This window comes from Dasypus novemcinctus, chromosome 5 (assembly GCF_030445035.2).
Source record: "Dasypus novemcinctus isolate mDasNov1 chromosome 5, mDasNov1.1.hap2, whole genome shotgun sequence".
NCBI lineage: Eukaryota > Metazoa > Chordata > Mammalia > Cingulata > Dasypodidae > Dasypus > Dasypus novemcinctus.
Window position 1 is genome coordinate 107,480,185 of NC_080677.1, and position 26,738 is coordinate 107,506,922.

Genomic DNA, 26,738 nt, shown 5'->3' on the forward strand with positions numbered 1-26,738 from the left:
GTCATTAAACTTATATAATATTAATCACATGCCAGAAAAGATGGGCTCAGGTGCCAAAAAGAGAGACAAAGTACATTACAATAAGAAAACAGATGTCAAAAACCATACACAAATAATATGTTAAATCAGAACCTTAAGGATTTTAAGGTCATCTCTCTCAGCAGAACTCATATCCTTCAGATCCTTTGTAATATCTGCCTGCTCTTTGGGTTTGAAAATTCTTTAACAGAAACATCACTTTTACGGCTCTTTAAAATAATTTTTTATAATCCTGTTTCAAATGGATAAGGGAACATCCTAGCAAAGTCTCTTCATATCTTTCATATGCATAAAAATGGTCTGCCCTTACCTGTTCTTCAAACAAAAAATTAAAATTCTAGAGATTTTCACTTTTTTTAATTTTCAGATTAATATTTTTGGGAGGTAAGCTCTAATTTTTCTTTGTCCTTAAGTGGGATGTATACTTTGGTCATAGTTTTCTGGCTGTAAATTACTTTTTTTTTTTTTTTAATAACTGAGAATGACTTTATCATGTACTTCCCCCTAAATAACTTTATTTTTAGAGCAGTTTTAGGTTTACAGTACAGAGAATTCCCATATACCACCTCCTAGCATATAGGTTCTTCTATTAACATCTTGCATTGAACCAATATTAACAGCATTATTAGTATCTAAAATCTCTAGTTTACATTAGGATTCCCTGTGTTCTACAGTTCCATGGGCTTTGACAAATACATATGTCATGTATCCACCATGACAGTGTCATACAGAATAATTTCACTGCCCTAAAAATGCCCCAAGCTCCACCTAATCATCTCTCCTCCACCTCTATCCCCGTGAACCCATGGCAACCACTAATCTTTTTACTCTTTCTATAGTTTTGCCTTTTGCCAGAATGTCACGTAGTTTGAATCATATGGTATATTCCCTTTTCAGACTTTCTTCTTTCATTTAGCATGTCTTTTCATGCTTGATAGGTCATTTCTTTTTAGCACTGAATAACATTCCACTGTAAGGAAGTGCCACAATTTATCCATTCACTAACTGAAGGACATTTTGGTTGCTTCCAACTTTTGGCAATTAGGTATAAAGCTTTATAAACATTCCTGTGCAAGTTTTGCATGGACACAAGTTTCCAATTCCTTTGGATAAATACCTAAGAGGGAAATTCCTGGACCATGTATAAGCCTATGTTTAGCTTTATAAAAAACTACCAAACTGTCTTCCAAAGTGGCTGTGTCATTTTGCATTTCCACAGCAAAGAATGAGTGCTCCTGTTGCTCCATATCCTCACCAGCATTTGGTGCTGTAGATGCCTGAGATTTTAGCTATTCTAATAGGTACACTGTGGTATCTCATTTTAATTTGCTATTTTTTTCATGATATATGAGGTTGAGCATCTTTTCATGTATTTATTTGCTATCTATTACCTTCTTTGGTGAGGTGTCTATTCAGCATTTTGCCCATTTTTTAATTAGATTGATTCTTGAGTTTTAAGACTTCTTTGTATATTTTAGATGCAAGTCTTTTGTTACATGGGAAGCAGGTGCTCAACCACTGAGCTACACCTGCTCCTAAGGAATGGGTTTTAATAGTTTATGCAAGTGAACAGACTTGAATACTAAAGAATTCATGTGCTAAACTTCGAAATGGTATGATTAAATGTTCAAGAATGTGAATTTTCTGTGGCCTCATGCCCTTATAGTTATAATTTTAATTAGTGTCTAAGATATAGACAATCCAAATTTATGTAAGAGATTCTTTATTAAAAATCTGATGTCAGGAAGCGGACTTGGCCCAATGGATAGGGCATCCGCCTACCAAATGGGACGTCCGCGGTTCAAACACCGGGCCTCCTTGACCTGTGTAGAGCTGGCCCATGTGCAGTGCTGATGTGTACAAGGAGTGCTGTGCCACGCAGGTGTGTCCCCCATGTAGGGGAGCCCCACGTGCAAGGAGTGCGCCCCGTAAGGAGAGCCTCCCAGCGCGAAAGAAAGTGGAGCCTGCCCAAGAATGGTGCCACACACACATGGAGAGCTGACACAACAAGATGATGCAACAAAAAGAAACACAGATTCCCAGTGCCACTGACAAAGATAGAAGCGGTCACAGAAGAACACACTGCAAATGGACACAGAGAGCAGACAACTGGGGAGGGGGGGAAGGGGAAAGAAATTTTAAAAAAAAGAAATTTTTAAATAAAAAAAAAGCACAACTCTGATGTATGTTGATATCTACAGAAGACAATCACTTTAAATTACTTGATATTTAAGTAGGTATCTCTATAAAGTACACTCTTAGGAGAATGTGGCTACCTGATTTCTGTTCCAGCCAATTTGCTGTTCCCATTTTCTTTCTGCAAAGAACTAGGTGTTTATAAATTGAGAATAGTTTTTTAAAGTTTGATTTATACATGTCTTTGTTACCCGGGAACCAAGTATATTTGTGGAAAAAAAAAAGTTTAAACAGAGTATGAGCATTTAATTTTCTCAGGTCAAGGATTTTTAGAACTAAACTTACTGGTCCCTAAGGTTCACAAGAGTGCTTTCTTATTTTGAGAAACACCACTGTATTAGATTGAAATGGAACATATGGACTGAACAACTAGCAAGGAGAATTAGGGAAGCAGATGTGGCTCAACTGATAGAGCATCCACCCAGGGTTCAAATCCACCCGGGGTTCAAACCCAGGGCCTCCTGACCTGTGTGGTGAGCTGGCCCACATGCAGTGCTGATGCGTGCAAGGTGCGCTGTGCCATACAGGGGTGTCCCCCGCGTAGGGAAGCCCCACATGCAAGGAGTACACCCCATAAGGAGAACCGCCCCATGCAAAAAAAGGGCAGCCTGCCCAGGAGTGGCGCAGCACACATGGAGAGCTGACGCAGCAAGATGACGCAACAAAGAGATACAGATTCCTGGTGCCACTGACAAGAATACAAGTGGACACAGAAGAATACAAAGTGAATGGATACAGAGAGCAGAAAACTAGGGGGGGGGGGAGGAGGGGAGGGGGAGCGAGAGAAATAAATAAAAAACAAATCTAAAAAAATAAATAAATACAGATACTATCCATTCCTGAAGCACCTGTAGTCATGTGGAAACTGCACAACTACCTGATGAAACCAGGCACAGAGGAGTCTCACGGAGTTTGATTTGTAAGAATTAAAGTACATGTAGGAAGTGGATGTGGCTCAAATGATTGGGCTCCCATCTACAACATGGAGGGTCCCAGTTTGGTTCCTAGAGCCTCCTGGTGAAAGCAAGCTGGCCTGCGCGGCACGGAGAGCTGATGCAACAAAAAAGACACAGGAGAGAAACAGAGAGACACAACAAACCAGGAAGTTGAGGTGGCTCAAGAGATTGAGTGCCTGTCTCCCATGTCGGAAGGTCCCGGGATCAGGTCCCAGTGCCTCCTAAAGAGAAAGACAAGAAGAGAAGACAAGCAGACATAGAAGAACGTGCAGTGAATAGACACAGAGAGCAGACAATGAGCATAAGCAGTGGGGGAGATAGAAAAATAAATCTTAAATAAATAATTAATTAATATGTGCTATTTCCAAAGTATAAACCTAAAGAAAATGTTAGAAATAGCCAAGTACTGCTCTACTTGTGATTACAGTTTTTGAGGAACTGACTGAGTTGAACATGATGTATGTCCCCTAAGACAACATAAACTATTTTTCAATTTTAGAGATAAATACACATATCCAAGAACTATGCAGAACATATGGTTCAGTAATACTGGAGTTTAACAGTATAAGCGTACTCTTTCCCTTTTGTAAAACTGCTAAAGTTGAGGTTAATAACTGCCAACAATGACAAAAAGCAGGAGATAACATTAAGAAGCATGTGGAATTAAAATTTATACTTACAAGTATCTTAAAAGAATCTGGATTTAATATATTTTGTGGTTCTGCAAGAGTTCTCACTTTCACTAGATCCAAATGTGCGCTTTTCTTAACTGGTTTTATACTATTAAAATTATAAATCCCACTTTAAAAATAGTTTACAGCCTATATTATACTTTACCACCATGCTCAAAACTTTCATGCAATACACAAACCAGATTTATGATCATATAATCTGATACTGAAACTACTTGGACATTACTGGTTATCCTAAAAAAATTTTCTATGCTGTGGTGATAAAAGAGCTGGTTCAAAAACTGAATTGGAATGCAAAAAAATCCAAAGGGGAAATAAATGCATATGTTTATTATAGGGCACTTTTTTTAAAAATTAATTAATTTATTTATTTCTCTCCCCTTCCCCACCCACCCTGGTTGTCTGTTCTCTGTGTCTATTTGCTGCGTCTTCTTTATCCGCTTCTGTTGTTGTCAGTGGCACGGAATCTGTGTTGCTTTTTTTGTTGCACCATCTTTTGTGTCAGCTCTCTGTGTGTGTGGCACCATTCCTGGGCAGGCTGGACTTTCTTTTGCACTGGGTGGCTCTCCTTACAGGGCGCACTCCTTGTGCGTGGGGCTCCCCTATGCGGGGGACACCCCTATGCGGGGGACACCCCTGCATGGCAGGGCACTCCTTGCACGCATCAGCACTGCACATGGGCCAGCTCCACACGGGTCAGGTAGGCCCGGGGTTTGAACTGCAGACCTCCCATGTGGGAGACGGATGCCCTAACCACTGGGCCAAGTCCGCCACCTATAGGGCAGTTTTATACTTACAAATCTCCAAATGCTCTGTCTAGATTTATTAACAATAAATGATACAATGCTATATAAGGATCTTAAGGGGAATTAACACTCCTTGAATAATTTGTATGTCTACATAACTGATATACCGACCTCTCTCATAAGGGAAGACGTTTCTTGTTGTCAGCCATATAGGTAAATGTAATGCTTAGTACTCACTTCTGGAAATACATAAACACTATTACAGTAATACAAACATGCTTTAAGGAATCCCATAATGAATTACTAGTATTCTCTGGGCCCTTTCATCAATCAATTAAACTTAGCAATATGCCTAAATTAGATTCCATAGACATACAACAGGACTTGTTTCATAGTCAGGGTTAGCCTCAAGCAACTGAAGTCTAACAGGTTTAGGAACTGTAAGAATAAGATTCCTTATGAAAACAATCTTACCGGTCTGTCAACCTGCATGATCTCCCAGAGCACTTCAGCCACATCTGGTAGGGTATAGGGAGGGAGACAAAAGCAGCAAGTGTGGAGCAGCTGGCTTACAAGCTGCTGTCCAAGCTGATTCATCACCTGTCCAATCAATTCCTTCCTCAACTCAAAATCTTCTTCATGCTGTAAGAAAGCCAGATCAAGAGATAAGTTTTAGCTTCAACTTTCCAAAGACCAAGTACTCTTTTCTCCTTCAGTCTAGTAATTTCTCTTTCTTAGGGAAAAACATATATTTAACATATACATATATATATATATATATAACAGCTGGATTTACAAAACCAACAAATTTAACAAAATTTACAAAATCCATGAAACAATTATGAAGAAATGTTTAGTTTAATACAAAGGAAAAGGGCATGAAACTAGGCATGATTCTTCTGTACATCTACAACTTCTCTAATAACAAAAAATTAAGAAAAAAAATTTTAATTTAAATTTAAAGAAGGACAACCACCACTAAGAAGGACAACCACCACACCATGGAGCCTAGAGTGATTACAACTGAAAGTGGGAGGATTGCATCCAACATCCATGTGGAATCTGAGCCTCCTCTTGACATAGAGGTGCAATGGACACAACCAATCCAATGTCCACATAGAAGAGGTGGCATTGGATTGGGAAAAGTGGACATGGTGGCTGATGGGTATGGGGAAAGGCAGGAAGAGATGAGAGGTGGAGGCGTCTTTGGGACATGGAGCTGCCCTGGATGGTGCTTCAGAGGCAATCACCGGACATTGTAAATCCTCACAGGGCCCACTGGATGGAATGGAGGAGAGTATGGGCCATGATGTGGACCATTGACTATGAGGTGCAGAGGTGACCAAAGATGTACTTACCAAATCCAATGGATGTGGCATGATGATGGGAACGAGTGTTGCTGGGGGGGGGGGAGAGGTGGGGTGGGGGGGGTGGGGTTGAATGGGACCTCACATATATATTTTTAATGTAATATTATTACAAAATCAATTAAAAAAAATGTAAAAAATAAATAAATAAATAAATAAATTTAAAAAGGGGGGGCATGGGTTTCAACTGCAATTAACCTTAACCTTTTGACTGTTCATGAATAGAAGGCAAAAAAGAAACAACGGTTAAGAATTAGGGATGGCAATTTTATTTTACATTTTTTTTCCTGTGAAAAATAACTTGTGTCTCTATTTTATTTAAACTGACTAGAATAAGAGTTGCTTGAAAACTATCAGATATCTTCTTCCTGCTTGTAGTCTTTGAATACACATAGATTTCTAGTATCTTGAAGAGAAAAATAAACTTTTTTTTTTTAGGTACTGGGGATTGAATCCAGGACCTTGTACATGGGATGCAGGAGCTCAACTAGTAAGCTACATCCACTCCCCAATGAGAGTTGGTTTTTTTTTGTCTGTTTGGATTTAGGAGATATCAGGGATTGAACCCAGGACCTAATATGCGGAAAGCAGGCACTCTACCGCTTGAGCTACATCTGCTCCCGGAAAAATATCTTTTAAAAATTGACCTTCATTTCTAGTTTCTTTCTTTCTTTCTCTCTCCTTTTACTGTCAAACTTTTTAAATAATTAGCCTGTTAGCATACTTAGTTTAACTTCTTCACCACTCCCCCTTACCGTCTGTTCTACTCCATATCATAAGACTTTGAAAATTTTGTGAATTACTGTACTATTCCAGGTCTCGTAATCATCTACTAACATACTTAGTGCTGTCTTGACTTTCTCTAACCATGGTTTACACCCCAGTTTGACCATCCCCTCCTCTCCCATAATCCAAATTCTGCCCATGACTCCATTTAAATATCATCTTCCAAAAAAGTTGTCAATCCACATATGCCCAAAGAGCTTTCCTGCCCCTGAACTCACAGCAATCACAATTTTTACAATTTATCTGACATCAAATACTGTCTTGTTGTTATTTCACTCTTTATACACATCTGTCTCTTCAACCAGACCCCAAATGGTTTGGGAGCATGGATAATTTTAGATTGATTTGTATATTCTATAGCATTTAGCACAAATGTCTTAGATCTAATAACTGATGTTTTAGTTTAATGAATGATCCATTGTGGTATATATCTACCAATACAGATCAAATAAAGAGATGTGGTTTTCCCCTAAGCAACAAGAGATATGAGAAGACAATGAGCAGCAAAGGTACTTACATCATTGGCTACCCCTGTATGGATGAGGTCTCGTAGGAACCTCATGACACTACAATTGGCATCACGGTGGTCCAGAGTGGTAGAGGCAATGGCCCACTGTAAGATAGGGATGACCACCTGACTCCTCAGCAAGGTGACAGGGCTACGCTGAATAAACCTGGAGTAAAAGAAAGTCTAGGTATAAATGAAAGGATCAGGGTATTAAAGCAACCAGGGCAAGGAAGGGATTATAGTTTAGATTATTAATATATAAATAGGCAATCTCCAATCTCAATTTCCAACAAAAATTTCATAAATCAAGTCAGGTAGTTTCAAGGAAGATCAATCCAAAGGATTTATGAATAGAACGCCTCCCTGGTTAAAGAGTCAGTTCTAAAAACCCTAGAGCAATATTTGCCAAACAATATTTTGTAGATTATCAGTTCCCAGGATGTTAACAGGAATTTCTCAAAAAAAAAAAAGGTTCCACAGGCAAGTAAGCCTGGGTATTCCTGGATTTTAGAAAGTGTTTTTGTTCATTTGTTTTCCAAGGAATATATACTGGGAAAGGTTGTTAAAAGTACATTCAGGGAAGCGGACTTGGCCCAGTGGTTAGGGCATCTGTCTACCACACGGGAGGTCCGCGGTTCAAACCCTGGGCCTCCTTGACCCGTGTGGAGCTGGCCCATGTGCAGTGCTGATGTGTGCAAGGAGTGCCATGCCACGCAGGGGTGTCCCCTGTGTAGGGGAGCCCCATGCGCAAGGAGTGCACCCCGTAAGGAGAGCCGCCCAGCGCAGAAGAAAGTGCAGCCTGCCTAAGAATGGCGCTGCTCACACAGAGAGCTGACACAATAAAAATAAACACAGATTCCTGTGCCGCTGACAATCAGACAAAGAGGACGACACAGCAAATGGACAAAGAGAACAGACAACCGGAGCGGGGGGGGGTGGGGCAGAGGGGAGAGAAATAGATAAATCTTAAAAAAAAAAAAAAAAAAAGTCCATTCAACAACCCTCTCATTAAAAAAAAAAAGAGAAAAGAAAAAAAGTTTTTTCTAATCTACACAAAAATTAAAGTTTTCAAGTCAATCCTGAGATGAAAGTCATTTACATTTACAAATGACACAGTGTAAAAAAATTTTAACAATAGTTTAGTTTTTTAAAAATGTTTTTACATTCACAATGACTGATTTGTTTCAAATCACTTAGCTAGGAAAGTAAGAAGGAATTCAAGCAAAAGTTTCAGCAACCATGGGTCAATACTATTTATAAAAGGAATTTAAGCAATAAGTGCAGTGGCAAGCTGGGGATGTAGCTGGGGAATACAAGACCAGATAAATGTGAAGGCATCTTAAAATCCTAAGAATTTTCTTTTCCTGATATGATTATAACTAAGGATGCTAAGCTTCTTGAGAAAGAAGTTGAGATGAAGCATGAAATTGTAGCAACATTAAAGAGTTAAAACTATTTTTTTAAAAAAGTTAAAACTATAGGGGACTGAAGAGATTATTTAGTCATGTATTTCGCCAAGCGCATTTTTATTGTCTTGTGCTTGCTCCCTCCTTCATGATAGGAACCCTGCTATTTCTCCCCTTATGCCAACCTAACTCCTCACCCTCACATCTGGGGATCTATTCGTGTACAATTTTACTTTGGGTGTGAATAATTTATCTACCTTCCCAATTACCTCTTTTTACAGAGAAGGTAACAGCTATGAGTCAGATAGCAAGATTAAACAATAATGGGGATGAACAACTAAAAAAGGGTTGCTCTTCAGTGGGACTTACCTGGTGGCTAGCCTGAATAGGTCATCTACAGTGTCAGGGTGATTCTGGAGACCATTCTGCTGTTCAAGGAGTTGAAAGGTAGGGATGCACAGTGCCTAAAACAGGACAGTGATTTTAAAATAGGTGATTATATATAAATACCAAAGTATTCAGACTTGCTAAATATCACATGTTCAAAGGGAAAAGCACAAGTGGAAAAAAGAAAAAGATTGTGATGAAACTATCAGAAAAGGAAGAGAGAAATCTTTCTCATTTGGCAGTTAGTTTTCACATTTGAAGTCCACATTTCAGAAAGGGTTGAGAACACAGATTTCAACCCTTTCTGAAACTGGATAGATACCATCCAAAGTTTTAGAAGTTTCTGAAAGCAGAAACTGTGCTTATGTACTAGATATGAATTTAGTTCACTAAGGGAGCAGATGAAAGTTTTCATTTTAATAATGAAACAGCACTTTTAAACTGAAAGCTATCTTGGGAAAAAGGAGCATCATAATTTAACTCCCTAGATTATGTGACTTGTAGAAGGAAAAGAACCGATACCTCAGGGGCCCTTTCCAGTGTTTGCTAGTTACCCTAAGAGCCTGCTGCTAAGTAAAGTAGTTCGCTGGCTAGTTCCAGGCAAGTAATTGAGAAACATACCTGAAGCATGTCTAGTAGTCCCTGCCGACAGCCATCTTCCATGCCGTACTCATCCACAAGGATACTGCCAAGGTACAAGAAACAGGAGTGCTGATGTACGTGGTACACATTCACCATCTGCCAAGGGAACACCAAAACAATTAGTTCAATTCTTTACCCCTCAAAAGTATCAACCTAGGAAACTATCTTAAGCAGGAAATCCAGAGATAGAGTGGTTTCTTTCCTTTAGTGCAACATTGTAAGCCTCGTTGCCAAAAATTTTTGAAACATAAGTCTCAACTCTCCATGATCTTCAAGTTCTTTATTTAGATTTCTTTCAGGCCTTCTGACCTTTTATCTTCTCAAGACAGTGTTGTAAGAGTATTATACTTGAGGGAAGCAGACTGGGCCCAGTGGATAGGGCGTCCGTCTACTACATGGGAGGTCCGTGGTTCAATCTGCGGTTCAAATCCCAGGCCTCCTTGACCTGTGTGGAGCTGGCCCACGTGCAGTGCTGATGCACGCAAGGAGTGCCATGCCACGCAGGGGTGTCCCGGCGCAGGGGAGCCCCATGCACAAGGAATGCGCCCCATAAGGAGCCGCCCAGCGCAAAAGAAAGTGCAGCCTGCCTAGGAATGGCACCGCACACACGGAGAGCTGACACAACAAGAAGACATAACAAAAAGAAACACAGATTCCCATGCCGCTGAAACAAAAGCGGACAAAAAGAACGTGCAGCAAATGGACACAGAGCACAAACAACTAGGGCGGCGGGGGAGGGAAAATTAAAAAAACAAAAACAAAAAAAAAGAGCATTATACTTCAAGTTGGAAGCAGATAATATTTGCAAAGCATAATATATTTACATTTTCTAACACCTAAAGGTTGCGCTTACTTGCATTATAGGTAAGTAAGGTATCTATCTATCTATCTATCTATATATATATAGCCACACTGGGGATGAAAATATCAAATACCCTAATCCTGAAGAAGACCATGAAAGCATGGTTTATATTTTGGGAGTTGCTCCTAAATTCTCCTACCAATCTTTTAAAAAATGATTCGTGCTTCCTCCCCCACTCCCCCCGTCACTATCTGGGAAAAAAAAGTAATATTACGTACACATTTATTAATTTATTTTTTTAAAGATTTAAAAAAAAATTTATTTCTCTCCTCCCCCCCTCCCCCCCAGTTGTCTGCTCTCTGTGTCCATTTACTGTGTGTTCTGTGATTGCTTCTATCCTTATCAGCGGCACCAGGAATCTGTTTTTTTTCTTTTTTTTGCATTATCTTGTTGTGTCAGCTCTCCCTGTGTGCGGCACCATTCTTGGGCAAGCTGCACTTTCTTTCGCGCTGGGCGGCTCTCCTTACGGGGCGCACTCCTTGCGCGTGGGTCTCCCCTACATGGGGGACACCCCTATGTGGCACGGCACTCCTTGCGCGTATCAGCACTGCGCACGGGCCAGCTCCACATGGGTCAGAGGAGGCCCGGGGTTTGATGCACGGAACTCCCATGTGGTAGGTGGACACCATATCCATTGGGCCAAGTCCTCTTCCCATATACACATTTAAATTAAATGATTTGTTTAGTTTTTTACCTCACTATCCTCCAAAAATAAAAGAAGCACCTGTGCATTTAAAATGCTTTCGCAATAACATGTATTGATCTTCAACTCTAAGAGACTGCCTGGAGGGTGGGGGAGAGCTGAAGGAAGGAGGAGAAAGTAAGTATAATTCAGAAAGATGAAGTGACTTTTCTATTAGCACATGCCATAGAAAAAGCACAGAAATGGGAGAAATGAATCTGTTATTTGAAACACACTGGTGTGGTTCTAGCCTGGAGCCCTTTTGCTGTTTTCCATGTTACTGCATAGGTGCAAAATTTAAGGCAGCACTCTTTGAGAGTCCTTGAGTCACATCATAATTATATCTCAATCTTAGCGATTGAAAGAATCAAATTAATTTTTCTGACAAAAAGAGACATATGAACAACTAACTAACTGTGGCCAGAATAGAGAAAAAGTATCTTTGGGTCAAAAAATAACCAAGTTTGACTTGCCATATTTTTTCAAGGAAATTATTTATACACAGAAACTTGTTTTACTTCAACAGAGTTTTTGTTCCAAAGGCTCCTATTCCAAATTTGGTACATTAAACATTTTCCCTCTTGTGGAGCACTGACCTGTGTGACTAGTGGCTGCAGCAGGGCTGCAGATCCTTTGCCTACGCAGCGAACAGCAAAACGAAGACACCTGCAACAACGCTCTACTATCCGATTATCAGCCCGGTGCTTATTTAGAGTCTCGGATAAAACCGGCCATATCTGAGTCAAAAATGAGAGAGTATAAGAAAAGTAATAATGAACAACTATGAGATGAAAGAATATTCCCGACTTAGTAACATTTGATTTGGCTTTTAAATGCTTTGGACAAGCTTTCTTTATAAGAACACACATGGCCTGATCTTGCCTGGTGTGAGTGTGTATATGTGTGGTGTATATGTACATACACGCAAGTGTTCAATATACCACTAATCAGTAAAACACAATTACTTCTTGAGAAACTCTGAGAAAAACTCTTTAGAACAGGAAGAAAAGGATGTCTAACTTGACTAAAAGACATACACATTTTCATAAACTCTGGACTTCATGAATTAGGGTGAAAATAATTAGTATGCATTACAGAGGAAGAGGTGTTTAAAGTCAGTTACAGGTAAGTTGGTAGGCTTTAAACAAAAGGACCAAAGTTAAAGAAAGGGCATCATTTGATACCACTGAACACTTAAAGATATTTGGTATTGCTGTTACTTTCCCCCTTTGAAACCTGAAAAGCATCCCTTAAAACATACCTATTAAAAAACAAACAAACAAAAAAGCACCTACTGATCCTCCCACTATCTTCAGTGAAAAAAATTAGAATGGAAGTATATCATCAATGGGGGTGGGAGCACAGAGGGCCAACTGGCTTTGTCAAAAATATTTTGCTAATATTAATTAGGCCTCCTATTGTCCCCATGTAATTCCTCTTATCAAATCTACATAAAAATATTTATTTGGATGATTCTGCACCTCATTTCACTGACTTTACAACCACATCAACAAATTGAATCTCCCTATGAACCTGGAACACAGTACTCTGTCACTTTAATTAGCCGAAGACTTGTAAGGAAAAAGGAAGAAAGCCTTGATTCTTACAGACATCCATTAGGCACTTACTTCCTGTATGACTTTTTGGCACGGATGAGTCTGTCCATTTTCCACAATGGGATTGGTGTGTCTGGAGAAAGACAACGGCACAAAATAATCAAAGAGCAATTTCCCTGAGGACTCAGAGTCCTGGTCCCTGCTCGCTCATTGAATAACGAAAACCAGATAAGTCATTCTAAGACTCAACACCTTTTCCTCCCACCCCATTCAAGCAAAAACTTTAAATTATCCTGTCATTTTTTCCCCCCACCTTCAAGTACCTTGCACTAGAATGTGCAAACACAATTCAACTCTGGGTACATGGTCTATGGGGCACAACAACTATCTTTTTCATTTTCTTCCTTTTACATATCAGAATATGTAGTTTCTTCCAAATGAATAAAAAATATACACAGAATCCACTGTAAGAAAGGAACTACTGCTCCATTCCCACTACTAAAAGATTTAAAAAAACTCTAGACTATGAAAGCTGTTTCTCATGGCTCTAAATCTGAACCCAATGATACATAGTACAGGCCCATCAGAATATGTCAAATCTGGTTCTTATATCTAGTTCTAGAATCCACTAATTTTTGAAGAAAAGCAATAAAAAATTTTGAATGATGAAATAATGACCTCTTTAAAGAAAAGCAACTGTTTAATTTTATAAAGCCTCAACAACAAAATTATTTCAGGCATTTCCAACTATTATGGATTTTCTTTTATTTATCGTAAAATAAGGATTAATGTTAATAGCTCTTAAAATGGCATGTGGCAGGCCTCTCCTAATTTTAAAAGGAATTGCACTGCACAGACTTAGAGAAAGATACCTGCTGGCAACTAATATGCTAAAATAATGGCTCTTGTTTTAACTCATCCCCTATATATAGGTTTCTATGCCATTATTACTCTATTTCAATTATACCTGTGGGTCTCACAAATTATAAATTACATAACTCACTATAGATCACCCTTTACATACTTTCAATCAAACACCTGGGGACCGAACCTGGGCCCTAGTATGTGGGAAGTCAGTGCTCAACCACTGAGATACATTGGCTACCAAGCAGTTTTTTCATTTGTTTGCTTGTTGTTGTTTTTTTGTTTTGTTTTCAGGAGGCACCTGGGACCAAACCCAGGAACTCCCATGTGGGAAGCAGGTGTTCAACTGTTTAAGCCACATTCACTCCCTCAAACACTTTGTAATCATTAAACTTCTCTTAATGGCAAAGAAGGGTTAATTTCACTTGTTCATTGTAAAGTCTTCATTACTGTTATTATTTTTGCATTTATTCACTATACCAGCAATGGTCCTCAAAGTGTGGTCCCTGGAACAGCAAGCAGAACTATGAGCATCACCTGGGAACTTGTTCAAGATACAAATTCTCCAATCCTACCCAAGAGCCAATGAATCAGAAACTCTGGGGATGGGACAGACCAATTTGTGTTTTCATAAGCCCTCCAGATGATTCTGATGAAGCTAAGTTTGAGAACCACTGATACAGTCCAAAAGAATCAATTATATTTTTAAATAATACTTTGGTATAGGTCTACCAACAACGAATTATTAGAATTTGCCTTCATTCATTAATTAACCTCCTGAAAGGTGAGATTATATAAACTTTTAGGAAATAATAGTTTGTTTGAGCTTTTAACCCATTAAGCACGGTCAGAGTCTCCCTTCTTACCTAAATATAACTGCAAGGCGATCTAAGAACACAGTGGGATCTGAAGATATCCCATTGCTGGGTTCTTGAGACAACAGCTGGAGAGAGAGAGACATTCACATCCAGTAATCAATCACATGTACTAACCTACAAACATTGCAAAATATCCCTTTGCTGCAATACATCAACCTTTGTTTCAATCTTTGCTTATTTTCTCATAATAGATTCCTAAAAGTTACTCAAATGGTACAAACTTTTTAGGCCTCTATTCATATTGTCAAATTATTTTCTTCCATCTTACTACATCCTGGCCAACATGCATATTACTACATTTTACTATCTGATGAACTGGGGAGTGGAAAGCAGTATTATTTAATTTTTTCCATTTCCATTTATTAGGATTAAAATTGATTTTTTTTTCTCATTTTAAAGTCATTTGTATTTCCTCTTCTGTAAATAGTCCATTTATGCCCTATAAAATCCACTGTTCATTTTTCTATTGTGGTCTTGAATACATTTCACAGCAAATTATACAAGCTCTTTAAATATTATGAGAATAGTATCTCTATTATTATGTTGCAAAATTCCCTAACTTGAGGTTTCTCCTTTCTATTTCTAATACATAAAACTTAAGTGCATAAAATGTTTTAAATATCACCAAATTTATCATTCCTTCTCTTTTAGATTTTTTCCACTACTTTTAGGTTTAGGAATTTGTTACTTATCCAAGTGAAAGTGTATTTTACCCCCACAACTTTCTTATTTATGTACTGAAATGGTCGTTTCTTCCCCATTGGTGTCTGAAGATTTGTCATTTATTTAAGTTCACATATACATCTTTATTCCTTGATCTTCTGTTGAATTTTTCTATCCATTATTAAAAGTAGGGTATTAAAGTCTCTAACTATTACTGTTTAATTATCTATTTCTCCTTTCATTTTGTCAGTTTCTGCTTCATGTATTTTGGTTATTAGGTGCATATACATTTATAATTATTTTATCTCTCTGATGGATTGCCTCTTCTACCATTATAAAATATCCCTCCTTATCCCTAGTAACGTTTTTTTTTTTAAGGCAGTACCAGGTACCCTAGACCTCATACATGTGAAGCAGGTGTTCAAAACACTGAGCTACATAGGCTCCCCATGTTTTGTTTTGAATTCTATTTTGTGATATTAAGTATAGTCACTCCAGCTTTCCTGTGGCTTCTGACTGCATGATATATCTTTTTCTCCATTCTTTTCTTTTCAATCTATTTGTGACTTTGAATCTTAAATGTGTCTCCTATAGGCAGCAAATATTTGGATCATGTTTTTGCATCTAGTTTGACAATCTCTGCCTTTCAATTCAGTTGTTTAATCTATTCACATTTTATGTGATTATTGATATGGTTGGTGTGATAGTTTGAAGCTGGGTGTACCCCAAGAGATCATGTGCTTAGAGCTAATCCATTCCTGTGCATGCAGATGGAACCATTTGATTAAATTATTAATACTTCAGTTAAGGGACCATCTGATTAGATTACTCCCAGTAAGGAATAGTTTAAGGTGGGTCTCAATTCTCTTATTGGAGTCCTTTATAAACTGGAATTAACTGGTAGAGTCATCAAAATAGAGAAACCACCAAAAGGTGAAATCCACTGACACCAGAAGCTGAAAACAATGAGACCCAGAGGAGAGGGGAAAGACAAAACAGATGCTGCCTATGTGCCTGATCACCCACAGTGCAGCTCAAGAAAATATCTCCTGATGATGCCTTGATTTGGGCACATTCATGGCCTCAGTTATGAATTAATAAATCCCTATTGAAAAAGCCTATTGGGTTTACACCTGCCTTTCTGCATTTTGTTTTCCAAATGTCTGTCTTTTGTCACTTTATTCCTCATTTATTGCTTTCTTTTACATTAAATGAGTTTTTAATTTAGTACTTTCATTAATGCTTTTCTCACTTCTTTGGGGTTTCTTTTTAGTGCTTGCTCTTAGGTTTATTATATACCTCTTAACTTACTTTTGCATTTATCATACTTGATGTTCACAGAGCATCTTACATAAGTAGATTATTATTTTTCAGTAATTTGGGGAAATTTTCTCCCATTGTTTCTTTGAATATTTCTTCTCTTTTTTCCTCTCCTCTCCTTTTGGTATTCCTATGATGCATATGTTGGTGGGCTTATGGTATCCCACATTTATATGAGATATGATCATTTCTCATCATTGTTTTTTCTCTCTCTGTTCCTCAGTTTGCTTAACATCTATCAACCTATCTTCAAGTCCGCTAATTTTTTATTCTGAGTTCAAATACCCTGTTGAACCCCTCTAGTGAATTTTTCAACTACTATACTTTTCAACTATACAATTCTATTTGGTTCTTTTTTTATATGTAATTTGCCACTTTACAGATATTTTTAATTTGATACATCACTGTCATCACACATTCCTTTACTTCTCTAAACATGCTTTTCTTTTATTCTGTGGACATATTTATAATGGCTACTTTGAAATCTTTTTCTGTTAAATCCAACATCCAGTTGGATTTAAATTTTCTCACAGGAAATTTCTGTTACCTGTTTTTTTCTCCCCCAGTATATAGGTCACACACTTTCTTTATTTGCATGCCTCAGAATTTTTTGTTGGAAACTAGATATTTTAGATAATATATTGTAGCACTCTGGGTACTGGTCCCTGCTTCTGAGGCTTGTTACTTGTTATTTGCTTGTTTGTTTGTTTAGAGACTGGCTGGATTATTTATTAATTTTTTTTTCTTTTTCAATTTTCTCCCCTTCCCCACCTCCCCAGTTGTCTGTTCTCTCTATTTGCTGCGTGTTCTTCTTTGTCCACCTCTGTTGCTGTCAGCAGCACAGGAATATGTGTTTCTTTTTTGTTGTTGTTGTGCCATCTTGTTTTGTCAGCTCTCCATGTGTGCGGCACCATTCCTGGGCAGGCTGCATTTTCTTTCGCGCTGGGCAGTTCTCCTTAGGTGCACTCCTTGCACATGGGGCTCCCCTATGTGGGGACACCCCTGCGTGGCAGGACACTCCTTGCACACATCAGCACTGCACGTGGGCCAGCTCCACACAGGTCAAGAGGTCCGTTGTTTGAACCGTGGACCTCCTATGTGGTAGACAGACGCCCTAACCACTGGGCCAAGTCTGCTTCCCTGGATTATTTTATTAAATCCTATTTCCCTCCTAGTGATAAGCTTCTGATTTTGCGCCATACCACTTTGGGTGTTTCCAGTCACCCTGGGATGACAGTACTAGTAGGGCTCTCTTCTACTCTTTCCCTGACCACACCCAGCTATTAAACTCCACTTATGGCTATCCAATTGTTCTACTGTTTTTAAACAATGCCCTGGGGGGCTTATCCTCTATAAGCAAAACAAATAAAATCTGTGGCTCCTGAAGTCCATGTTTGATATATATTCTTATCCCAGGAGGCTTCTCCCAGCTGTCTTATTCCTGCGCTCTCTCTCCTACAAACTAACCAGCCTAATCTAGGTGTATTTTCGTTAGATGCACGAATCTTCTTCCTATTGACTTTCACCACAACCTCCACAGTTCTTGAGAACCCCCTTAAACTTAAACTTCTCCATGTTCAAGAGATTAGGAGTGATCTGCTTTATAGCTTGCTTCTCCCTGCAGCCAAAATCTCTGAGTTAGGGACCTGGAGCTGGGAGTGGGGATAATGGCAAGCTTCTCTCTGAAAGACACCCCCACTCTAGAAGCTGAGTGCTTGGTTGTGGGGGGAGGGTGAGGGGAAGGGGAAAAGTTCAGAAGCCTGGGATCCTCTCAGTTTGCCTTTCCTGGCGTAGGAGCACTGCCTCACAGGCTGGAGAAAGGACTATAAGGGCCCCAGTACTTTCAGCGTGTCACATGAAAGGTAGAACCTCTGATCCACAAGTAGAAGTGGATAGATGAAGGGAGCCCACATCTCTCAACCGCACTTGCCCACGAATTAGTCTCAACTACAAGCAGCTGGGGCAGGATGGAAAGAAAAGCCCAGGAAGAAAGCAGGTGGGAGCTGGACGAGAGGGAAACCTGTGTTCTTTGCTGGGGTAGTCTTGAGTAGTCATAGCCTCAATGAACTGAGAGATGGGATGAAGGGAGCAGTCCTGGTTCAAATACCATATCTGGCCTTTCCTACCAAAATTGTATAGGCTTTCTTGAATAGATATTTCATCATTTGTTCTTTGCCTTTAGGACCATTTCCAGAGGTTTTGAGTGGTTTTTTAAAATAATTTTTCCCAGTTTCAATGGGGAATAGATCAGCAGAGCTCCTTACTCTGTCATGTTGAAAGTCAATCTCCCATATATTATATATTATTTCTACATATGAACCTATTTACAGACTGTCTAGTGTGAGAAAATATTGCTGTCCATTTTTGGTCCCAGTATCATACTTTAAAAATTATTACAGCTTTATAATACATTTTAAGAGATGATAGGGCAAGCTCTCATTCTCACTTTTAGATAATGAACTTTAGAATCATTATGTCTAGTTCTAAAAACCCTATTGGTTTTGTCTAGTGTTATTGCAATGGAAATATAACTTGAGACATATTGACATCTTTGTAATAGTCATCAAGGAAACACAGTATGTTATGGTTTTAGTTGTTCATCTGAATATTTTCCCACTATATATTCTAACTGGCTATTACTAATACTGTAAAAATCTATTGACTTTGGAATATTTATTCTTTGTATGCAGATATTTTGATAGATTCAATTTTTCAGTTCATTCTCTAGGTAGATAAAAGATCATTTGTAAATAACTAATTTCACATGTAAATCATCTTGTATTTGTTTCATATCTTACTTAACTGGACTCACCTTTTTCAATGCCATAACCTGAACAGAACATAATTCACTAAGACATTCAGTAATCTTATCCAAAGGTAATCTGGCTAGAACAAGTGCTGTCCCTGAAAACAAAGGAAGAGACAAATGGAGAAAAACAGAAGCTGAATTGAGGCAACTAATTGGCCTAAGTCATAAGGTTAACAGATGAAACTGACTGGTTCCTTTGTTTTAAAACTATCATCACTGCTTTAACAATATGTTTTTATTTATGGTTGGTTTTTATATGATTCAGAAGACTATAAATTGAACTTCACATTGAAATTGACAACTGATGTTAATATAAATTAATTCTAAACAGCATATTAGTTTAAAGATATTTAAAATGTCTGCCCTTCTAATTCTTCAAGGCCTTTTTAAAACTTCTTCACAAAGCCAACACCAAATCTCTTTTTATACAGCACAGTGCAATGTTTCCCAAACTTCCAGAGATTCTGATTCAGTGGGCCAAGGATAGCCTTTATTTTTGGTAAGTACCTTAGACAGTTCTTACCATAAAAATGTGAAAATATTGACATAATGTTTTCAGCAAAAATGGGCTGAAGCTAAAGAGATTTAATTCTAGTCCTACCATAACACACTCTAAGTTTATTAAAGTGGTCTCTTTGGTCCTCAGTTTATCTGTAATATGAGTGATTTGAGCAGGAGTAATAGTCAAATTTGCCCTTCTTTTTTAAATAGTTGCAAAAGCCTCTCCCCTCCTTTTATCCCCAAATAAAATCTTACTTGGAATCCCAATAAAATAAGACTAAAACAAAGAAACAAACAAACAAAAAAGACAAAAAGAGGCAGTAAGGTTGAAGCTGGGGATAGAAGGCGCAGACCCTTCCAACTCAGTCTCTGCTTTGTTGCAGTCTCCACTCTACTCCCACCAACTGCTGAAGAATCTCCCCAAAACTCAAATGATCACATACTACCGTAAGGCCCCTTCTAAGTAAAAAAAAAAACTCCTTGATTATGCTTTTTAGAAGATGTCCTCAAATTTTACTGAATAGAACAATAATTAATCCCTAAATTTTCAATGTGAATAAAAAACAAAATGTTTTTTTTTCTGGCAGTCTATAAGCCATGGATGAGTTAAGACTGTTATTTAAAACTGGGTGGTAGAAGGGGGCAGGAGGCCAAATTTCAATATGATTTTTCCTTTTAAGTCATTCCTACAGAAAAGACTTGTTACTAAAAAAAGTTTTCTACATCCAGAACATATTACTGATGGCCTGGATGCCACATTCTATAATATTTCAATATCAAGGTTAAATTTCACTAGAAAGTAACAATGACCATTAGTAGTAGATAGTTAAGTAGCAAGAACATGTGACCTCAATTTAGAACTTTATTCTTATTCCAATTTAGTGCCTTATTATTTAGTCCCATGAAGAAAAACAACAGAAGCCCAAGATACAAAAAATAAAATGTACTGTGGAAAATATATAGTCACAATGGATAGTAAGGAACCTGGTCACAGAAATGAGAAAGAATAGAATCAGTTCACACACAAGGTCATCCAATCATGCCAAAGCTGTCTGCCACTCAGAGGCTTAGAAGAGATAGCACAGGTCCTATTACTCATCATGTATTTGATATTCCCAAATCCTCTCTAAAATACCAGCTATAAAAGGATTTTATTATCTCACAGGACATCTCAATCTGCTTTCAAGAAGTTTTGTTAGAAAGTATTTTCTTTCAATTTATATACTGACAGTTGATCACTCCCAAAATAAATATGATCCCTCTTTTTTTAAGTCTTTTTTCCTAGCCTTAATATCTTTAGTCCTTCTATTACTCTAAGCCTCATCATTACAGTGGCCTGTTTGCCTCCTGATAGGCAGTCCAACAAGTTTAAGCTGATCAGTAACGATTATTGATTACTGAAAGACCAGGACTCTTGGCTTCTGCTTATGGCACAGATCTATGCACTTATAAATTTCCACTTGTCTCTTTGGAATGGCAATGTTTATTGCATTTACCTTTTATTCTTCCTCCAATTAAATGAAAAAAAAACTATGTTTCATTCTGCTGTGTTAATCTCCACCCAAAATTTAAGTCTGTAATATACATACTGCAAACAGTGTGAATTAATTATATAGCCTTATATTACTCTAAGAATGCATGTTTACATAGTCAACACTCTTCTCTGAGTGGAAAAGCCACTCTTCACCATCACTAGGTACAGTGCAACTGAAAAAGTGGGATATGATTGATGTATAATGACTCAAATACACGGCTTGAAGAAGGCATATTGGTGAACATTTTAAGTATACATACCTTTTAGCAAGCCCACAGCAGCTTCTGGAGACAACATGAAGGAATCAAGGGAACGGGCAATTTCCAGGAGTCCATTAAAGTGCTGAGCCATGTGATCTCGGCAGACAGAGCAAATGTTATGAATGGCTTTGGCTGCTGCAGAAGCGAGGGGTTTTTCACACAGGCCTTTCATCAAATAGCCCAACACAGGATCTGAGGATAAAAACCATACAGTAGAGATCACATATCTGAAATTCAAGGAAAACTTCTGGTTTGTTAAAGGAGACATTTACATGCCTTGTTTTTGTGTGTGTAGGCAAAAGAACCTTTTTTCTTTTTTTAAAAAATGAAATGTGATTCAGAATCCCAAAATATAAAACATAAAAATGGAGTTGACCTCACTGATATAGTGGCAGGAAGACCTGAGTCGATCTGTTCATTTCCCACTTCTTCCCTCATGGCAGTCCACTGTTCCTTGCAACCCTAGAGCCTCACAGAACACAGTCTGAAAACCACTGACTTAAGGGCATATATGGCCATCCACATTTTAAGAATAGGGTAATGTAAGAAAGAGTGCAAAGCTCAGAGAGTTACCATTATACTCAGATCAATCATTTGATAAAAAGTCTACATTAATCAGAACAATGCTATCTATGTAAAGCTGACACTTTTGTATTTGCTTCAAGTAACAAAGGATTATAGTACAGAGGAATCTTTAGAACTAGACGAATTAATTAGCTTTTACTTTTACTAAATATGTATTCCAAGAAAGTTCATTTTCAAGGTCAATTTCTATAGAGTAAATTCTACTTATCTTTTAACTGCCTTTATAAAAACCAAAATGTTTTCCTATTGAAAAATTCTAAGAAAAACCGTATATGGTTAAAGAGCACTTTATGATTACTTTTAAGTGACATCATAGCAAACCATGAAACAACTGACAATCAAAAGATTAGATATCTTAAACATCATTTAAAACAGATATCTCCATTTCTAGTCCAATGACCAATACAATAAACCCCAAGGAAGGTGGGGAAAGAACAATGACAATTTAGCCCAAAATCCAGAACTTAGACTCCTATGATCCTCAAATTGAACACCTGTGGTTTTGACTATTCCGAGTGAATATTAAAATAAAAGAAATGTAGCAATCTGTCTTTCCGCTGAGGTGCAAATATCAATTAGATACTGCAAGGTGGTACTGAATGATAAATCTTAGAGTATGAATTTTACCCTAGCTTTGCTGGTTACTGGCCACAATCTGAAAATATTAAATGGTTCAGAAAAGAAAGTCAAATGTTGAAGCAGATGATAGAAGTGGGAAAAATCTAAGAATTAGAAAATAGGCTTTGGCGGCGGACTTGGCCCAGTGGTTAGGGCGTCCATCTACCACATGGGAGGTCTGCGGTTCAAACCCCGAGCCTCCTAGACCAGTGGGCAGCTGGCCCATGTATGGTGCTGACGCGCGCAAGGAGTGCCATGCCACGCAGGGGTGTCGCCCACGTAGGGGAGCCCCACGCGCAAGGAGTGCGCACCATGAGGAGAGCCACCCAGCGCAAAAGAAAGTGCAGCCTGCCCAGGAATGGCGCCGCCCACACGGAGAGCTGACACAACAAGATGATGCAACAAAAAGAAACACAGATTCCCGTGCCACTGACAACAGAAGTGGACAAAGATGACGCAGCAAAATAGACACAGAACAGACAACCAGGGTGGGGGGGGGGGAAAGGGGAGAGAAATAAATAAACAAAATAAATCTTAAAAAAAAAAAAAGAAAATATGCTTTATGAATAAACTTGAAACTATGTAAAAGTGACTCAGCTATGCTGCAGAGTGTGTCTATCAAATGGTCTGTATACAGAAATGAGAAATAGGAATACATAACACTTTTTAGCAAGTGTTTCAGTCACTAAAAAAAAGATCACGTGACGGAAGCAGATATAGCTTAAGTGATAGGGTTTCCGCCTACCATTAGGGAGGACCCAGGTTCCATCCCTGGGGCCTCCTGGTAAAAAAGAAGAGAAAACATGACTGCATGGCAAGCCAGTGCCTGTGTGAGTGCCCACGTGGTGAACCAGTGCCCATGTAAGTGAGTCATGCAGCAAGATGATGACACATCAAAAAAGAGACAAGGGGAGAGGTCAAGGTGAAGCACAGCAGAAACCAGGAGCTGAGGTGGTGCAATTGACAGGGTCAGGAGGCCCTGGGGATCAAACCCTGTGCCCTCCATATCGTAGCCATGTCCATGTCCCTCAATTCTATAATTGCTATTTTATGTGATCTTTTCTTTTTTTTAAAGATTTCTCACCCCATCCCCCCCCACCCCGGTTGTCTGTTCTGTGTATATTTTGCTGCATCTTCTTTGTCCGTTTCTGTTGTTGTCAGCGGCACAGAAATCTGTTTCTTTTTGTTGCATCATCTTGTTGTGTCAGCTCTCCGTGTGTGTGGCACCATTCCTGGGCAGGCTGCACTTTCTTTTGTGCTGGGCGGCAATCCTTACGGGGCGCACTCCTTGTGCGTGGGGCTCCCCTACATGGGGGACACTCCTGCGTGGCATGGCACTCCTTGTGCGCATCAGCACTGCGCATGGGCCAGCTCCGCATGGGTCAAGGAGGCCTGGGGTCTGAACCACGGACCTCCCATGTGGTCGACGGATGACTTACCGACTGGGCCAAGTCCACCACCTTTATGTGATCTTAATTTTTTTCAAGTCAATAAGGTAAGCCAGAGGTCACACAACTCAATACTCATTTTAATTTGTACTTATTTAGCTTCAAATGATAATTCTTAGTTTTAAAATGAAACATAAATTTAATACTGAAAAACCTTCTCCTTTGCTTTAACCTAATAGTAGCTTCTAGGTTAGAACTATGAGAGTCAGCTTAGTTGAAGCATACGCCAAAGGTTCACAAAGACATAGAAATGTTCATGGTTAAGCAGAGAACTAGAAGCAAACTAATTCCCTTCGTGAAGATCTTATCTTTCAAAGGTCCTTTCCCCAAATTTGATCAGACTGTAAATGTTTCATTAACTAAGCAAATAACTTAAAATGCAGTATTCACTGTCATTGTCTACAAACATTCTACTTATCAATAAAAGGAGAACAAGAACAAAAGCAAGAGAATAGAGAGGAAGAAAGGAAGAAGAAAATCAGAAGCAGCAATAGCAAAATGGAGTTCACACATACCAAGAAACTGAGGATTTCGATCAACTACTTCACTCATCTCTCCAACCAATTCAATGCTGGTGTATCGCACAGCTGTATGTACAGTCTCTGGGAGACGGACAACTCCTTCTAGGACCTCCACAAGTGTGGGATTGTTCTCCCTATGTACAGAAGACAAGTATTCACTGTTACTGATTTAAGAAATTATGCTTGGGTCAAATAACAAGCTGTAATGACATATATTAGTGCTAAAGGACTTCTTTCTAAATAAATTACTGTTCAGATAGAAATGTTTGAGTTTTTTTCAAATCCTTAAAAAGAGAAAGGAAATGGAAATGAACTCTTATCCAGGAGAAACATATTGCTCCTTAATATTCTGAATGCCAGCAAAATGTCTAAAGCTACATCATGCTATTAAATAGAGGCTCTTCAAATTGGAGAGGCAGGCATTTACTGTTGATCAATGTCTTTTCAAAAAGAATCTGATTTATTTATTTATCTGCAGCACCTAGAACAGTGCCTGGCACATAGTGGGCACTTGATAAATATTGCTGAATGGCTAAATGAAGGAATAATTCTCATAAACCATTTTCTATTAGCTGCTATTCTCCAAAAGACTTTATAGCTGGATCCTGGGAACTTAAGAGAGCAGGGAAGTAGGAATGGTCCAGTTAAATTTCCTCACTACCTCAAGAAGCAAGAATTGAGTTGTAAGAATAGGTAAAGCTACCCCAATTTGGAATGTGAAGGAAGAGTAGTTAACCAGACACTTTCCAGAGCTATATGAATTTATCTTTTCTCCTTCCTTTTCTCCCTTCCCAACTCTTTAGATCTGAGTAGAGGATGTACCCAAAGTGGATGAATTTAATAAAAAAAATATTAAAGCTGTTTCAAATGTAAATAATATCCTGGATTAGAACAAGAGCAACCCCTGCTTATAAACTGAATCTATTAAGTCTGCATGTGCCCTAAAATTTGTAATCGTGCAGTTGGCTTGAAATGTGGATAAATAAAAAGTAATATGAAATCTTTTCTCGTAATTCTTAGGAACATTAAGCTAATTATTGAGATCATCTACCTATCTTTCTTCAAATCAACCCTTAGAATGTTAGTGATTTTAATAATCTGTGGACTGTCACGGAAGGTTCCAAAAGCTAACAAAACATATTTGAAAGCAATTAGTATGGTATGTAATTAAGGATTAGGACTTCTTAATAAAGAAAAATAAACCTACCACATCTCCTTGAATATTTGACTAGGTCCTAAAAAGGCAGTTAAGAAAGAAGCATTGAACTTTCCCCCCTCCCCTTCTTTCTTTTTGTTTGAACTTTTATAAATATCTGCCTTAATCACCTCTCTAATCTGGACCCTGGATAGAAAGCTTAAATGCAGGTGTCTGATCATAACACAGGATACTTGACAGATAGTAATATCAACTTATAAATTCATGTACATTCTGGCTTTAGGGACCCATGTGCTAAGCAATTAAAAATTAAATTCTAATGATTAAAAAATTTCTAGCAGCATTAACAAAAATAATTATTGCTCTTTTGATTTTGCTACTCTTCCAGGTAAAACAGAGCCTAAGACTTGCTTCTCTCTGAAACTCACAAATGTTTCTCTAAGACAGAAAAAAGCAATGATAGGTGACAAACTAGTCCCTATTCAACTGCTTTTAAACAAGTACCAACAATTCAACAATCTAGCAAATTCGTGACTATGTCAAATTTTCACAAGGGAGCCTCACTTGGAAAATAAATCACATTCTATTCCTAGTCTCAAGGGTAAAATAATTTTAACTCTTGGAAATGTGGTTAAAACATGGATATTTGGAATGTAGGCTACCCTGGTTTAGACTATGGAAGAAAATTTGATAGCACTAAAGAAGAAGTTCAAACAGTTTCCAAGTATATATCATTTTTTAAAAAGGGGTATAATC

At 38.3% G+C, this 26,738-nt stretch overlaps 1 protein-coding gene across 6 annotated transcripts in view; it reads right to left on the reverse strand.

Annotated features, from left to right (window-relative positions):
• Positions 1-26,738, reverse strand: part of TNPO3 (transportin 3) — a 104,019-nt gene that overhangs the window by 12,102 nt on the left and 65,179 nt on the right. For all 6 annotated transcript variants that reach the window (XM_004463213.4, XM_071215266.1, XM_071215268.1 and 3 more), the window contains 10 exons: positions 24,821-24,960; positions 21,655-21,846; positions 19,363-19,454; positions 14,556-14,632; positions 12,898-12,958; positions 11,866-12,006; positions 9,705-9,821; positions 9,066-9,160; positions 7,300-7,456; positions 5,104-5,271 (listed from right to left, as the gene is read on the reverse strand). In XM_004463213.4, the coding sequence (XP_004463270.1) occupies positions 5,104-5,271; positions 7,300-7,456; positions 9,066-9,160; positions 9,705-9,821; positions 11,866-12,006; positions 12,898-12,958; positions 14,556-14,632; positions 19,363-19,454; positions 21,655-21,846; positions 24,821-24,960 (1,240 nt within the window). The remainder of the gene's footprint in view (positions 1-5,103; positions 5,272-7,299; positions 7,457-9,065; positions 9,161-9,704; positions 9,822-11,865; positions 12,007-12,897; positions 12,959-14,555; positions 14,633-19,362; positions 19,455-21,654; positions 21,847-24,820; positions 24,961-26,738) is intronic.